Below are 14,455 nucleotides of genomic sequence, written 5' to 3'. Positions count from 1 at the left end.
GGAAACACAGGGCTTATATACACATGGCAGTAATCAAGGGATGAGAGACAGGAGGGGAACACACCTGGGAGAAATCAGAGCTGACGGGACAGGGGAAACGTAAACTGAACACACTCACATGAGACGGGGACCTTCAGAATAAAACAGGAAGCACACGACAGACAGAGACACAGATGCAGACTCATAAGCAAGCACAATAACATCACGGACAGACAGAGAAGACCAACCACAGGCCACCTAAACTAAACATGAGGGCAAGCTAACAAAACCCAAACCAGAAATACTCATCATCGGCAAAGGAACAGAACACAATTACAATCAAAACAGCATCACCAGAGGATAAGAAATGATCCATAATGCAAAAATAAACCAAAGCATAAGAAACCCAAAATGCTGGGTCGAACCGACCCAGGACCGTGACAGTACCCCCCCTCAAGGGCTGGCTCCAGACAGCCCCACAGAAACACAAAAACTGGCCAAAAAAAAAAAAAACAGAAAACAACCCAACCAGGGCGGGCGGCGGGGGTCCAGGGCCCTGTTTCAGAAAGCTGGTTTAGTGCAAACTCTGAGTAAGTATACCCTGAGTTAACGAAAACTCTGGGTTTTCGGTTTCACAAAGCGAGTTTAGATTAATTCTGAGTGAGTTACTATGACGACACACTCCGTGAAGCTAACCTGCCCCCTAGCAGGTTTACTTCAACTAACCCTGAACTTCTCCGCCTCTTTGTCGGAAACCTGACTGTAGGAAGTGTCAGACATGGTGCCCCTTCCTTGAAGAGCCAGTAGATGTTGAAGCCCAAATTCTCCGCAGAGCTCTCCGCCGGGAGAGAGTGATTAGAGCGCGTTTGGACATTTTATCATTTCCTGATGATTTTCTGTGTGAACGTTACACAGTCAGAAATAGGGGTACGGAAGGGGTACATTACTGTGCCCCAAGGTACAAAAATGACATTAAGACAGTCTAAGGACAAATATTGGACCTCGGGGTAACTATCTGTACCTTTTTTAGCGTCTGAAAGGTACATACATGTTCCTTAATTGTGAAAAGTACTTATTTGTACCCATTCTTTCAAAAGATAAAGTAGAGGTTGATTAAGCTCTTTTTGATTAGAGGTTGTTTTTTTTAAAATTCTTTTTGACAGTAATTTATTTGCAACTGTATTGATTTAAGCATATATTTTAGTGTTTTTATTTTATTTTTTATTATTTTCATTGCTGTTGTTGTTTTTGTATTCCCTGAACCCCCCTTATTTTTAAGCTGCTTTAAGAACAATGAATTTATTTGAAAGAAAAAAAGTAAAAATGCATTTAAACATTTTTTTTAAGAGTGATTTTTTTAAAGTATAACTATTTGGATGAATTGCAAAAAAGCACCCTTATTGAACTCTGAGTGCGAGTTGAGCCCATCCTCACAACATCAAACAAAAAGTAGAAGAAGAAACTCAACGAATAGCTGGTGGATTCTAGAACTTTCTGTAAATGCAGCAGGTGCCATTTTTGTTTTATCAACGGACGGAGATGGATTACGAACTTGCAAGTCCTGGTGTGCTCTGTTCACTTTCAACCGAGGAACTCTTAACAAAAATACAAGAGTGGGGCTTAGATGTCACCGAAGCTGAAGCTCAGCGTTTCAGAGGTAAGTTTTATTTAAAGAAAAATGTAGCGTAATTACTAATTATTGGTTTAGCCTAGCTTAACGTATATTAGCAATTTAGCTAGTTTCGGCACTTTCTTAGCTCAAATTATGTCTTTTTACAAACGTTTTTACAAACGTTTCATGTGTAAAGTTGAGGTCACAGTTCTGAAAAATGAAAAATGTGTACACATAGTATTTGTATAAGTCTGAACTTATATATGTGGTTCGGCCACAGTCTATGGGTTCGGTAACCCTGCGCAGCGGAACGGCGCGAAATTTGATTCCCTGGTAGCTGAATGCAGTTTACCGTTAGTGTATTAATGGTTTAATAAAATCACGTTTTTACATCCATTCCAAGGCCATCAACACACATGGGCGGCTGAATATAACGTTTAAAGGAAATATCTTGACGCCGCACTTGTTTAAAATATAACAAGGGTGTCGCAGCTGGGGTTTGATAGTCGCGTTTTAAGCAATGTGGGAACTTTTTCAGCATGTAATCTGAGCTTGTAATACAGTCCTGCGGGTGTTATCGCTATAAGTAATCGGTCTGAAAGAACAGACGGCAGAAACTGTCGGAAATCTGGAGAAAGGAGTCACCTTAGTAGTGAATATTAACAAATTACAGCATTCTAGTCTTTTTTTTTCTTCCAAACTTGAAAGGGCACAAAAGCATGCTCAGACTCTGCTCTCCTGTGTCCAGTAGTCCCAAACAAACATCTAAATTTAAAAATGAAAACTTTGTATATCGAGAGGATTCACTCTAAAAATTTGGTTTATTTTATTTAATTTACTGATTTTTTTAATGAATATTTCTTTGAACTGAAAGAAGTTGTACAAAAGGTTTTAATGTGTGTGATATATGGTTTTTACCCATGTAAAAATGTGGTGATAAATATCCTTACATGGAATTTAGAGTTTGTACTACCATTTATCTTGCAGACAATGAGGTTGATGGTGACACAGTTGACTGCGGTCTTACTGAGACTATGGTTGCATACCTTTTCCAAGGATCCTTCAAAAAGCAGGTTAAATTCAACCAATTTGTGTCAAGGATGAAGGAATCTTCAGTGACGCTGACTCTACAGACTGTCTCTCCAGAAGACTGGCAACCATCTACTTCGTCAACTTCAATAAGGTATGTTCTTATTTATAATGAAGTTAGTATGTCTGAAGCATACATGTTGGCCGTTATGCACTTTTAGGATTTAGTTAATATGATCATTGTTTCTACCATATGTATTGTTACTGTAGTGTTTTATACTTCAATTCATGCAATAAATCAAACACTTAACTGTTTTCACAGCAATGAAAATACTTTGAGACTGCCAGCCTCTTTTGAAATTCCAAGATTTCCCAAAAATCTGCAACTAAAACTGGACAACAAAGAACCGTGCCATAAAAATCCGAGGGACAGACACACAATAATCAGAGTTCTATATGAAGCTGTGGCACAGTATACTATGTAAGTTAATCAGGGTAATGTTAGCTTGTTGCTTTAGAAAAAGCTGAATCTGTCATATTGAAAATAAACGCTACATTACTAAGAAACAATAACTGACACTTGATGAAGTTTGTTTGTCAGCAGTTGCTCTAACACTTATGTTTCTTCTGATATTACAGGTATCCCACAAATTCTGAATATGTGCAAGCTGTGAAGACGCTGGTAATGAAGTATCCTTTCCTCAAGGATCGTGAGGGAAATGGTTATGTAAGTTAAATTTAAAATTTGCACAAGGTTCCTTCAAGATTACAAAGTAAAAGTGAAGCTTTTTTCGATCTTGTTTTGTTAGTAAGACAATCTGTAGCCTCTCAGTAGGTTTGTATGAAGTATGTTTACTGATTCTTTGTTGGGTGTATTTTGTGTAGATTGTTTTTACAGTAACTTATGTTTCTGTTCAACAAGCACACATGGCATATGTCTTTGAGACGTAAATTCAAATCAGAGCGGGCACCACTAGTCGACAGTGAGGCAGTGAGGCGTTGTAAGGAGAAGTTTGGTTCTACGAGGAGAGGGCAGCCTAATAAATGTCAACGAACAAGTCAGAGAAATGTTTGTCAGGTTGGTGTGAGGGACATCTTGAGCTATAAAATGTTCTTGCATCTGTTATTACATCTAAAACTAAGGATTAGGGATGCAACTGTACCCCTTTTTTCAAACTGAAACAATACCAATACTTGGATTAGAGCACTTGCTAATACAAAGTACCAGTGCTAATACTTCTACCTCACAAAAAATTATTAATTGGAAGGCGCTAAAAGAGGGTGAACTAGATTAAAAAAAAAAAAAAAAAAATTTTTAAATATGACTCCAAAACTAAAATTTCAAGTTAACAATTAAGATTTTATGTGAAATTATTTCAGAGTTTCCATATTTTAAATATTGGTTCATGGTATCGGTTAACTTTAACCGATACAAGTTCTTTGTGATGCACAGATCGTGTCAGCTCTAATTGTATATTTAGTCTTATGTTGGGTTTCTAATCTGTTTTGACTTTCTCTTCTCACTCTTGCTTTCTTTCAAGGGACCATGCGTCCAAGGAGAGGATTTATTATCCATAGACGCCCACTTAAAGGTCTTACAGTGCCAATATCAGAAGATGCAACCAGATACCATGGTGGTTCATAACCGTATGCAGCAAACGTTTGCTTGGCGGCAAAAAGAAATTGCAGATGGTATGCCTGTGGAGGATGTGTTGAAGAAGTACCCCTTCTTAGGGATGCCTACTGGTGTAAGTCAGAAAGCTGAATTGAACTTTGAAATAGCTGTCACATTTAACATGTTTATAGTAGTAAATTTTATTTGCCCTTGACCTTGCTTTCTTCATCTGTCCCTCTTTCCTTTTTTTTAGTATGTTCATGTAACTTCTTACAGTATTGTTGTTAAATTCTATAAAAAAATAATTATGCAGCACCATACATAATTAATATCAACTTTAGATTATTTCATTTTCATACACTGTTATTTTGTACTGAAAATGAATTTTTTACTTGTAGCTGTGCAACGAACTCGGGTGGATCCAACCAACAACGGGTAATGTAAGCCAGCGATTTCGTGAAGGGCTCTCATGTGTTGCAGCAAAGGTGATTGACCTTACACGAGGGAAAACCCCACTCTACCAGCTCTACCTTGATGCAAGAGAGGCTCTCACTGATGACCTACCAGGTATTTGCTTTTTTTTTTTTAACTTCAAGGCTTCCATTTTATATAATTTTTATAGGTAACTGGAAATGCCAGATAAAATGCATGGGTGATATTGTGGGGTTTTTTTGTTTTGTTTTTTTGGCAGATCTTGACACAAGGGCTGCACTTTTATTCCTGCCATACGTCTTCAAGGAGAAACTGGATCTCTTTGTCATACTTGGAGAGGTGTGTGTATTAAAATATTTAGTCTATATAAAAGGAAAACAAATGTATCTTTTGTTAAGAGACTAAGATATTGCTTTCCTCTACCTTCTGTTTTGACTTCAAAGGTTCATCCTAAAACCCCCTATCCAACTGTTCAGCTACTTCATGAAGACTGGAAACCAGTGTTCTCCAGAAGCGCTCCAAACATTGTGAAGTTGGATGGCAGTGAAGTGTGCAGAACCTCGTGTATTTTTGAAGGAATCATCTCTTCTTTCTGCATGTATTTTGTCTTCAACCTTGCTTACCCAAAACATCTGAAGAACACCCTGATTTTTCTCCAAAAGTACATTGTGAAAATAGATGAGGGTGAGGACCGGCCTCTGCCAATCACAGTCACCAGACAAATAAACCTTCTGTATTGACCACCATGCCTCAGCCATATCAGTGCTCCAAATGTGGCAGAAGAACCTTTAGTTTGATAAAGCTTATTCAGCACATAGGACTTATTCATTCCCATGATGTCAATTTTGACATAACTTGTGGACTCAGTGACTGCTGTTCTTCTGTTACACAAGTGTCATTATTTAATCCACTATGCAAGACTGATTGAAATGTTCGGCCCTCTACGTTTGTTATGGTGTATGAGATTTGAAAGTAAGCACCAGTATTTCAAAACGTTGTCCCGCAATTGTAGAAATTTTATGAACATTGCTACAACTTTGAGCAACAGACATCAGTTCAGACAGTGCTGGGAGTTTTCTAACAAAAGTTTACTTGGTGAATTTGAAAATGTTTTTGGAAAAAGTGTGACTACACCATTTTTGTCATTACCACTGGAACTGCAACAAGCACTGACAGTCTATTGTGGCTTTTCTGAAGTTGATAGTGCTAAGACCTAAGAAAGCTTTCCAGCGTGTGTCAGAAGTAATTGTGAACAGTGTCAAATACTGTGTAAGAGATGTGTTTGTCATTGATGTACTGCATTCAGAGAAGATTCCTCTGTTCTGGCAAATTAAGTACATATTTAATATTGACACAATGTGGGTCTTTTGTGGAAAAATTCTCATTCCTCTGTTATATGACAACCATTTTCATTCATACAGTGTTAGAGTTGATAGTGAATGGACGTTGCTAAAACCTGGACAGGAAATTGATGTTGCAGCTTATGACATACTCTGTTGATAACAGTCTGTATTTAAGAAGGTAATAAATGTGACAAGTATTTTTGACTTTGTATCTTCAATTTTTCAAATCTTGAGAGGAAAAATATAGGAAATCTGTGTGTAGATATTGAACCTTTAGAAAGACATTTTTGTACTCCTTTTAAGGGTTCTTTTTTGTACTTTATACTAAGGGTACAACTTTGTCCTTTAAAGTACAGGTTTGACGTGTAAAAGGTACAAATTACAAGGGTACAAATCAGTACCCACAGTTTAGGGTACAGAACGGTACCTTAGAGGGTACCACCCCAGTGACAAGCCATTGTACCCCTATAGGTACATTTCTGTACTTTAATTTCTGAGTGTGTACCGTTTTTCAGCACAATCGATAATTTATTTGAATAACATCCTCAGGCCTTATATTGCTCATGTGACACATCGCGGACATTCTGTCAGTTCTGTACATAATATTTGTATTGCACTTCGTTTTTTTGCAAACGGGAGCTTTCTGTATAATATTGGTGACGCTGAGCACGTTTCCAAGGCTACCGTCTGTCGGGCAGTCAGGAATGTTACAGTTGCACTGAAACGTCTCCTGTACTCGTTTGTGGTGTTCCCCGGTCATAGACCCACAAGATTTATCAAAGAGGGATTCCACAAAATTGCAGGTATCAGGATGAACAAAACTTAATTCATGATGTGGTGATACTTGAACTACTACTTAGATTTTACATTTATTTTCAGGGTTCTCAGGCGTGATTGGCTGTATAGATGGCACTCACATTCCATTCTGCTGCTTGAAGTGTTCCATTTCCAAAAAGCATTTTTTTATTTTCTTGATCAAACAGGTCTTGTACAGCTGCTTTACAGGGAGCTATTGAAACACAGAAAATAGCATTGACATTCATAGTACATGCCTACTTAGGTTGGTTGTAAATCAGTGCTGAACATCTTACTGAGGAAAGGTTTGTTGGAGAAGTGGCTGAACCCTCTTCCTCTACATTTTTTATATTTCATTTTTACTTGCTGCCAGGAACGTTTGGGGCCTGTTGGGTTGCACATGCGCTCACATCACATCACAAAATAAAATGTATAAAATAAAAAATAAAATTAAATATAATAAAATAACGTGTTAAATGGGTGGAAATCCCTAGATCAATTTTTAAATTAACACTCATGCATTGACTCTGTCGGCTATGTATTGCCATGCATGCTCCCTTTCTTTTGCAGCTGAGGCTGTGTTACTTTTTTTCCGCAAAATTTGCATGTTATCGGCATATGCTGCCATCAGAATTTCGGCCTCAAGCGCTGTAAAATACATTGGCCGCGCCTTCTTTCCCTCCGTCTCCATGGTGACTCGCTTAATCTGTGCTCCACTAATCAGGGCTTTATGCGCGTGCTTAACTTGGGGTTAAAGCAACTCCGCGTTGATTGAACTAATTGTTATCAGCCTTTCTGAAACCGAATATTCCGAGTTGGACAGTTCGGGGTTACTCAACCCTGAGTATCATTTTTAACTCTGAGTTTTCTAAACCGGCTTTCTGAAACAGGGCCCAGGACGGAGGGACAGAGTCCAAACACAAACCAAAAACCCAGACGGTCAAGAAACACAGACCTAACAAACAGTTCAGGGGGCCGACCCGGAGGCCGACCGCACAGGAGGCCAAACCAGTTCAGTTCCGGAGGCCGACCGTGTGAAAGGCAGCGGCAGCGGGGCAGGTCCGGAGGCCGGCCATGCAGTAGCCAGTGGCGGGGACACAGTTCTGGGGGCCGACCGTATGGACGGCAACTGTGTAGAAACAGTTCTGGGGGCCGACCGTGCTGGCGGCAACGGCGGCGAGGCAAACGAAGGCAGTCTGGAGGCCGGCCACGCGGAAGGCAGTGGCGGCGACGCCCAACCATCGGCCCGGAAGGGGGCCGTCCACGACGGCAAGGACGTCCAGTCATTGGCCTGGAAAGCGGCCGGACAGGACGAGCAGGACGGACAGGACGAGCAGGACGGACAGGACGAGCAGGACGGACAGGACGAGCAGGACGGACAGGACGAGCAGGACGGACAGGACGGACAGGGGAAGCTGAAGCCGAAGCTGGTGCTGGTGCTGCTGCAGGCGACGCTGGAGCTGATGCTGAATCTGGGCCAGGCGAAGCTGGAGGCTCGGAGGCTGGACCAGACGAGAATGGCGCTGCAGGCGACGGCGTGGAAGCCGGAGATGGTGGCGCTGCAGGCGACGGCGTGGAAGCCGGAGATGGTGGCGCTGCAGGCGACGGCGTGGAAGCCGGAGATGGTGGCGCTGCAGGCGAGGACGAGGCTGCAGCTGGACCAGGCGGGGCTGAAGCTGAAGCTGAAGCAGAGGCTGGACCAGACGAGGCAGAGGCCTCTGAAGCAGAGGCTGGACCAGGCGATGGCGTGGGTGATGCAGCCGATGAGGAGGCTGCAGCTGGCGAGGATGAAGACTCTGAGACGGCAGGTGGTGGCGGCGTGGAAGCCGGAGACGGAGGCGCTGCAGCAGGTGACGCCGATGTGGCTGCTGCTGCCGGCGGCACTGAAGCAGATGAGGAGGCTGCTGCAGGTGGTGTGGATGAGGCTGCTGCCGCAGGCAGCGCTGAAGCAGATGAGGAGGAGGCTGCAGCTGGCGCTGCAGGCGACGCTGATGAAGCTGGCGCGGCAGCTGGCGAGGGTGATGAAGCTGGCGCGGCAGCTGGCGAGGGTGATGAAGCTGGCGCGGCAGCTGGCGAGGGTGATGAAGCTGGCGCGGCAGCTGGCGAGGGTGATGAAGCTGGCGCGGCAGCTGGCGAGGGTGATGAAGCTGGCGCGGCAGCTGGCGAGGGTGATGAGGCGGCAGCTGGCGAGGGTGATGAGGCGGCAGCTGGCGAGGGTGATGAGGCGGCAGCTGGCGGCTGGACGGACTCCTCGGGCCCTCCAGCTGACGAGGCAGGAGGCTGGCTAGGTTCTCCTGAACCTCCAGCTGACGAAGCTGAAGGCTGGACGGGCTCCTCGGGCCCCCCAGCCAAAACAGTCTCAGAACCAGTGGGCACCGGGGCCCCTGGCAAACACGGAACAGGACCAGCAGGCACACGGGCCTCTGGCAGGGACAGGACAGGACCAGCAGGCACACGGGCCTCTGGCAGGGACAGGACAGGACCAGCAGGCACACGGGCCTCTGGCAGGGACAGGACAGGACCAGCAGGCACACGGGCCTCTGGCAAACACACAGCAGACTGCAGCTGCACAGAGCATTGATTCTGCTCAGGCAGTGACGGCCGCTTGCAGTACTCAGCTGGCTTCTTTATGTCCAGGGGGCCAGAGTTAACTGAATGCTGATATTTAACCTCTGGGGAGGCCCCGGAAAGAGTAAAAGTCTCTGATTTAGCCAGGTCTTGAGGAGCAGCAAAAGTCGGTGTGGGGCTATCCTCCTCCTGAAACTGAGTGGGTGGAGATGGTGGCTGAGGAGCGGGCAGTGCTAATGGCTGAGGTGCTGGCAATACAAGAGAGTGCACTGAACTCGACTGAACAGACTGGTGAACAGGTTGTAGTGGTGGTTGTGGTAAAGGTGGAACTGGTGATTGAGAGAATGACTGAGCTACAGGGGACTGGGCTGCTACAGGCTGAAGTATCGGGTGAGGAGAGGATGAAACTAGCGGTGGAGAAGATGGTTGAACAACAGGTAATGAGGACACTGGAGACTGACCTGATGATAAGGCTAGTGACTCTTCTGCCAACTGAGCTACTGACTGGGTTATGGATTGTAATAAGGTTTGTAGTAAGTCTAGCTGTGGTTGTGACTGTGCTATGGGTAATGAGGCTGAATGTGGTGGAGGTGGCGACTGGGCTTCGGGCCGGGCGGCTAACTGAACAGCCATAGCCCCAGGATAAACACTTCCAGTCTTAACTCCTGGGTCCGAAGGAGCATCAGACGCACAGTCTTTTGACTCAACGGGAAAACGATCGCTCTCAAAATGAATACTTTCATTTTCCCCAACAGGAGAAACACGAGTCCCAGAGTTCATGAAGCCGGCGTTAGCGGCCTTGGGGGAAACAGTGTGTTTATCCCTTGACACAGAAGGCGAATGTAGCGAGACTTTGTCACTCACCTTAGGCGGTTGTTCGAAAAGAGTCCCAGGCTCCTGCTGGAGCGGTGAGTGCTGGCGGCGCGTTCGCCACTTACTCGTAGAAGAGGGAGCAGCGCTGGCAGAATGCGACGAGGGATGACTCGGCTGAGGCTGCTCCTGCTGTGATGTTGAAACGCTGGGTGAGTCGGGTGGCACGATAATAATCCCTAACATCTTATAGAATGCCTGAGCCGGCGTAAGCTGGTTGCTTGCGGGCTCGTAGTAATCCTCCCGGGACCGGCTGGAGCGTTTTCTGCGAGACCGGGGCGTCCAAGGGGAGGAAGCAGATGAGCGGGCCGAAGTGTAGGCTGCTAGCGAGGAATGGCAGCACGGAGGCCCTCCAAGCGCTAGCCGGGTCCCGTCAAAACGGGAGCTGCGCTTCCACCGTGAGTCCGCTGGGTCCGTGTACTGGTCGCGTCGTTCTGTCATGGCTCGGCTGTGTGCAGGCAGGCAGAGAGGAAGGACCCAAAACGCAGGACTCGAGGAGGCGGAAGAAACTCAAAATACACAGCTTTATTGCTGGGATGAAGCAGAACAGAAAAACACTAACTAAACTGGGAGTACAGAATAACTAGACAGATAGGCAGGCTGGCAAACAGAGCACACAGAGGATGTGAGGGTGAACAGACGTTAACGACGCGACAGAGAACAAAGGAAACACAGGGCTTATATACACATGGCAGTAATCAAGGGATGAGAGACAGGAGGGGAACACACCTGGGAGAAATCAGAGCTGACGGGACAGGGGAAACGTAAACTGAACACACTCACATGAGACGGGGACCTTCAGAATAAAACAGGAAGCACACGACAGACAGAGACACAGATGCAGACTCATAAGCAAGCACAATAACATCACGGACAGACAGAGAAGACCAACCACAGGCCACCTAAACTAAACATGAGGGCAAGCTAACAAAACCCAAACCAGAAATACTCATCATCGGCAAAGGAACAGAACACAATTACAATCAAAACAGCATCACCAGAGGATAAGAAATGATCCATAATGCAAAAATAAACCAAAGCATAAGAAACCCAAAATGCTGGGTCGAACCGACCCAGGACCGTGACAGTCTTATTCATGATGATTATTAGTTGTCTTCTAATGTCCAGAAGTCTGTATGATGTGTTTCATAGTTTCTAACAAGCCTTTTAAACTTAAGTTACTGCATTGCTGAAACACCAACATCTGCTTATTGAACAAAAACAACCAAAAGACCACACATCTGATTTTATTTTTATTTTAATAGACTTCCAAAAATTATACCAGATAACTGGCCTCAGAATATAATTGAATAAACATTTTTAAAAACGATAACCTAATCCTGTCTTGACAGGCTGAGCTCTTCAGTATCCACCAACAGCATCGTCATGCTGAGTCAGACGTTTCTGCTCCTGGTGGAAATACTCTTCCTCTTTCCACATTGTACCAAATGTTTTTAAATGTTAGTTTCAGTTTAAAATTAAAGATTAAAAAAGTGTAACACATATAAACATCAGATAATTAAGACAAGCGAATGGTTCAGTTCCACATGTGCTCCGCTGAGACATTAAACTTCAGTAAAATTATGCAGTTATGAAACAACTTTAATCTAAAACAAACTGATTTGCTCAGGAGCAAAAACAGTGAAGTAAGTGAGTGAGCTGTGCTGGTGACTGGATATCAGATTTCCAGTCATTAGAGCAGATAAGTGGCAGAACTATATTACTGAGGTACACGTTTACTTATTTAATTGATGTCTGTCAATAAATCTATTTAATTTAAATGCAAATAGCCCAAATCCTTATTAAAGCATCAGGTTCACTTATAAAGTATTCTGTAGTTATCTTAGTGTCCATCACCCTTCCCAACATGGGAATAAAGCAGCTGTGAGAGAATTAAACATTAATGAATCAAAGGTACAGAAGTGGAGGAAGCAAGAAGAATGAGCTGAGTAAAGTTTGACTTATGCAACATTTTTGTTTCACTTAATGCGCCTTATAATCCAGTGAGCCTTATGGTCTGTAAAATATGGTACATTTGCAATACCAATGTGCACAATATTGGAACTAAATTATTTTATATTGACAAACATTAAACTGTGACTGTCACCAGGTAATGTGGGCGTGTTTCCTGAATAAGCAGCAGGTGTTAAACAGCTGACAGGTGAACAGGATGCATGCAGGTAAACTCGAGGGCCCTTCGAGCTGATCGGTGGTGTCGTGAGGAAAGTTTCAGCTCATTATTCATGTTACAGAAACACAGAGGTACGAGACCAGGCAGAAGACTTTCTGATTATTTGTTTTTAGTTAAAATAATTCCATTGTTGTCTAGTGATGGTGTGGTAAAGCTCTGTGAATGTGTCCAATTTTTCTGATCACACAAAGCCTCGTTTAACTGCTTATTATGAAGAACTGACATCTGCTGGTCATTTAATGTTCAGCAGCACTGCTGTGAGAATACCTGCAGGATACATACCAGTGGATATGTAAGCACATGCACAGCTGCAGGGCTAGAAGGGCCAAAATGAATTAAATAAATAGATTCTTAAATAATTAAATAAATGTGTCAATAAGTGATTAATTAAATATATTTAAAAATCAATAAATTTGAAATTAATTTATTGGAAATTACATGGCATTAAATCAATGATGTATGTATTTAATTTATTAAGTATTTTGAACTTCATCCATTAATGACATTTAATTAATTATTTAATGATTTCTCATTGATTAATTATTGATGATTAATTAACTCTCCACATGATTTAACCTCTATAGTCCTCTGTCTTCACTACTCAGCTCCCAGCCCTCTAGTTTGAGACAGCTTGACCTGAGTAACAATGACCTGAAGGACTCTGGAGTGAAAGTTTTGTCTTCTGGACTGAAAAGTCCATATTGTGAACTGGAAACACTCAGGTCAGCGTTCTTGAAATGTTCAGTAGATGAGGTTTAGAGGTTTACAATCTAACGTTTAGATTGAGTAATGGCTATTTTTAACTCCTGTTTCATTTTTGGCTGCAATTTCCTGTAAGCATTTAGCTATTTTTCTATTCTCTAAGAGTATTTGTCATGTCTGCAGGCTGTCAGGCTGCCTGATCACAGAGGAAGGTTGCAAGTCTCTGGTCTCAGCTTTTAGCTCCAGTTCTTCCCATCTGAAAGAGCTGGACCTGAGCTACAATAACCCAGGAGAGGCAGGAGTGAAGATGCTTGAGCAGCTAAAACTGGACACTCTGAGGTATGTAGATGGCCGTTACAGCCACAAACAGTGTCTGATAGATGAGGAAACTGGCTCTGTCTGATTACTTAATGCTGGAAACCAGTGTTATTTGAACAATCACACATATTGGAACATTTTTCCCATTCTGGTCTAACATAAACAGTAGATGTCTGTATGTGGTCTCAAAGGACAAAATCTCTGTCAGCAACAACGGTGCAGCCTGTTCAAACTGATCTCTGGAAAGAAACTGACATTTTCACTCTTTATTTATTTTAAGTTTTATCTGTGTGCAGAGACCATGTCCAGGACATGTTTAGCCTGGCCCAGCATAAACTAGAATTAGGGGGAAGTTGTTTCCCCAGCTTAGAAAAACATATTAGTAAAAGTAAATGGATTACTAGGTCACTCAACTTAACTGGCCGCCTACTAAAATGGGCTATTTTGCACTGCTAGTTTGCTGCTTCTGAGCGTTTACTACTGAAACTTGTTTGTGCTAAAATATCAAAGGCTACGTTCACACTGCAGGTCTTAATGCTCAATTCCGATTTTTGATCAAATCAGATTTTTTTGTCTGCTTGTTCACACTACAAATAAAATGCGACATCAAACGCGCTCTAGTGTGAACGCTCAATGCGGCCCGCATGCGCAAAAGAAGATGTCACACACAACGCGCTCTGTTTAGACCCAGAGCAAACAGTATTGTTTGACTGGTTGCCCTTAATATAAAGACTTCGGACTTTATGTTTCCAAATTTTTTGCTTTAAGTTATTTTGTTATTTACATAATAATGCAAATAACCTAATAATGATCCTTTTTGCTGTTTTAGAGGAGCGGTGCTTCAAAGCATAGTTGCAGATTTCTGTCAGAATCTGCAGAAAATACAGTAAAAATAAAATGTTCACATTTCTCCAACGTGGTCTTCCTAACAGTTTCACCGGATGGCAAGAAATCGTTCGCGATGTCCTATCGGGCGCTGATAATTGGCGTCTGTCTTGTGT

At 43.1% G+C, this 14,455-nt stretch overlaps 1 protein-coding gene across 1 annotated transcript; it reads left to right on the top strand.

The window, feature by feature from the left end:
* The first annotated feature begins 1,141 nt into the window (after positions 1-1,141).
* LOC109195255 (sterile alpha motif domain-containing protein 3) lies at positions 1,142-6,214 on the top strand. Its single transcript, XM_019347199.2, has 9 exons — positions 1,142-1,636; positions 2,579-2,774; positions 2,943-3,101; positions 3,260-3,347; positions 3,543-3,698; positions 4,162-4,368; positions 4,634-4,802; positions 4,927-5,006; positions 5,111-6,214. The coding sequence occupies exons 1-9, from the start codon at positions 1,480-1,482 to the stop codon at positions 5,405-5,407; spliced, it is 1,509 nt and encodes a 502-aa protein (XP_019202744.1). The 5' UTR covers positions 1,142-1,479; the 3' UTR covers positions 5,408-6,214.
* The last annotated feature ends 8,241 nt before the right edge of the window (positions 6,215-14,455 follow it).

This window comes from Oreochromis niloticus, linkage group LG3 (genome assembly GCF_001858045.2).
Source record: "Oreochromis niloticus isolate F11D_XX linkage group LG3, O_niloticus_UMD_NMBU, whole genome shotgun sequence".
NCBI classification, from domain to species: Eukaryota; Metazoa; Chordata; class Actinopteri; order Cichliformes; family Cichlidae; genus Oreochromis; species Oreochromis niloticus.
This window is presented reverse-complemented; position numbering and strand designations above follow the sequence as displayed.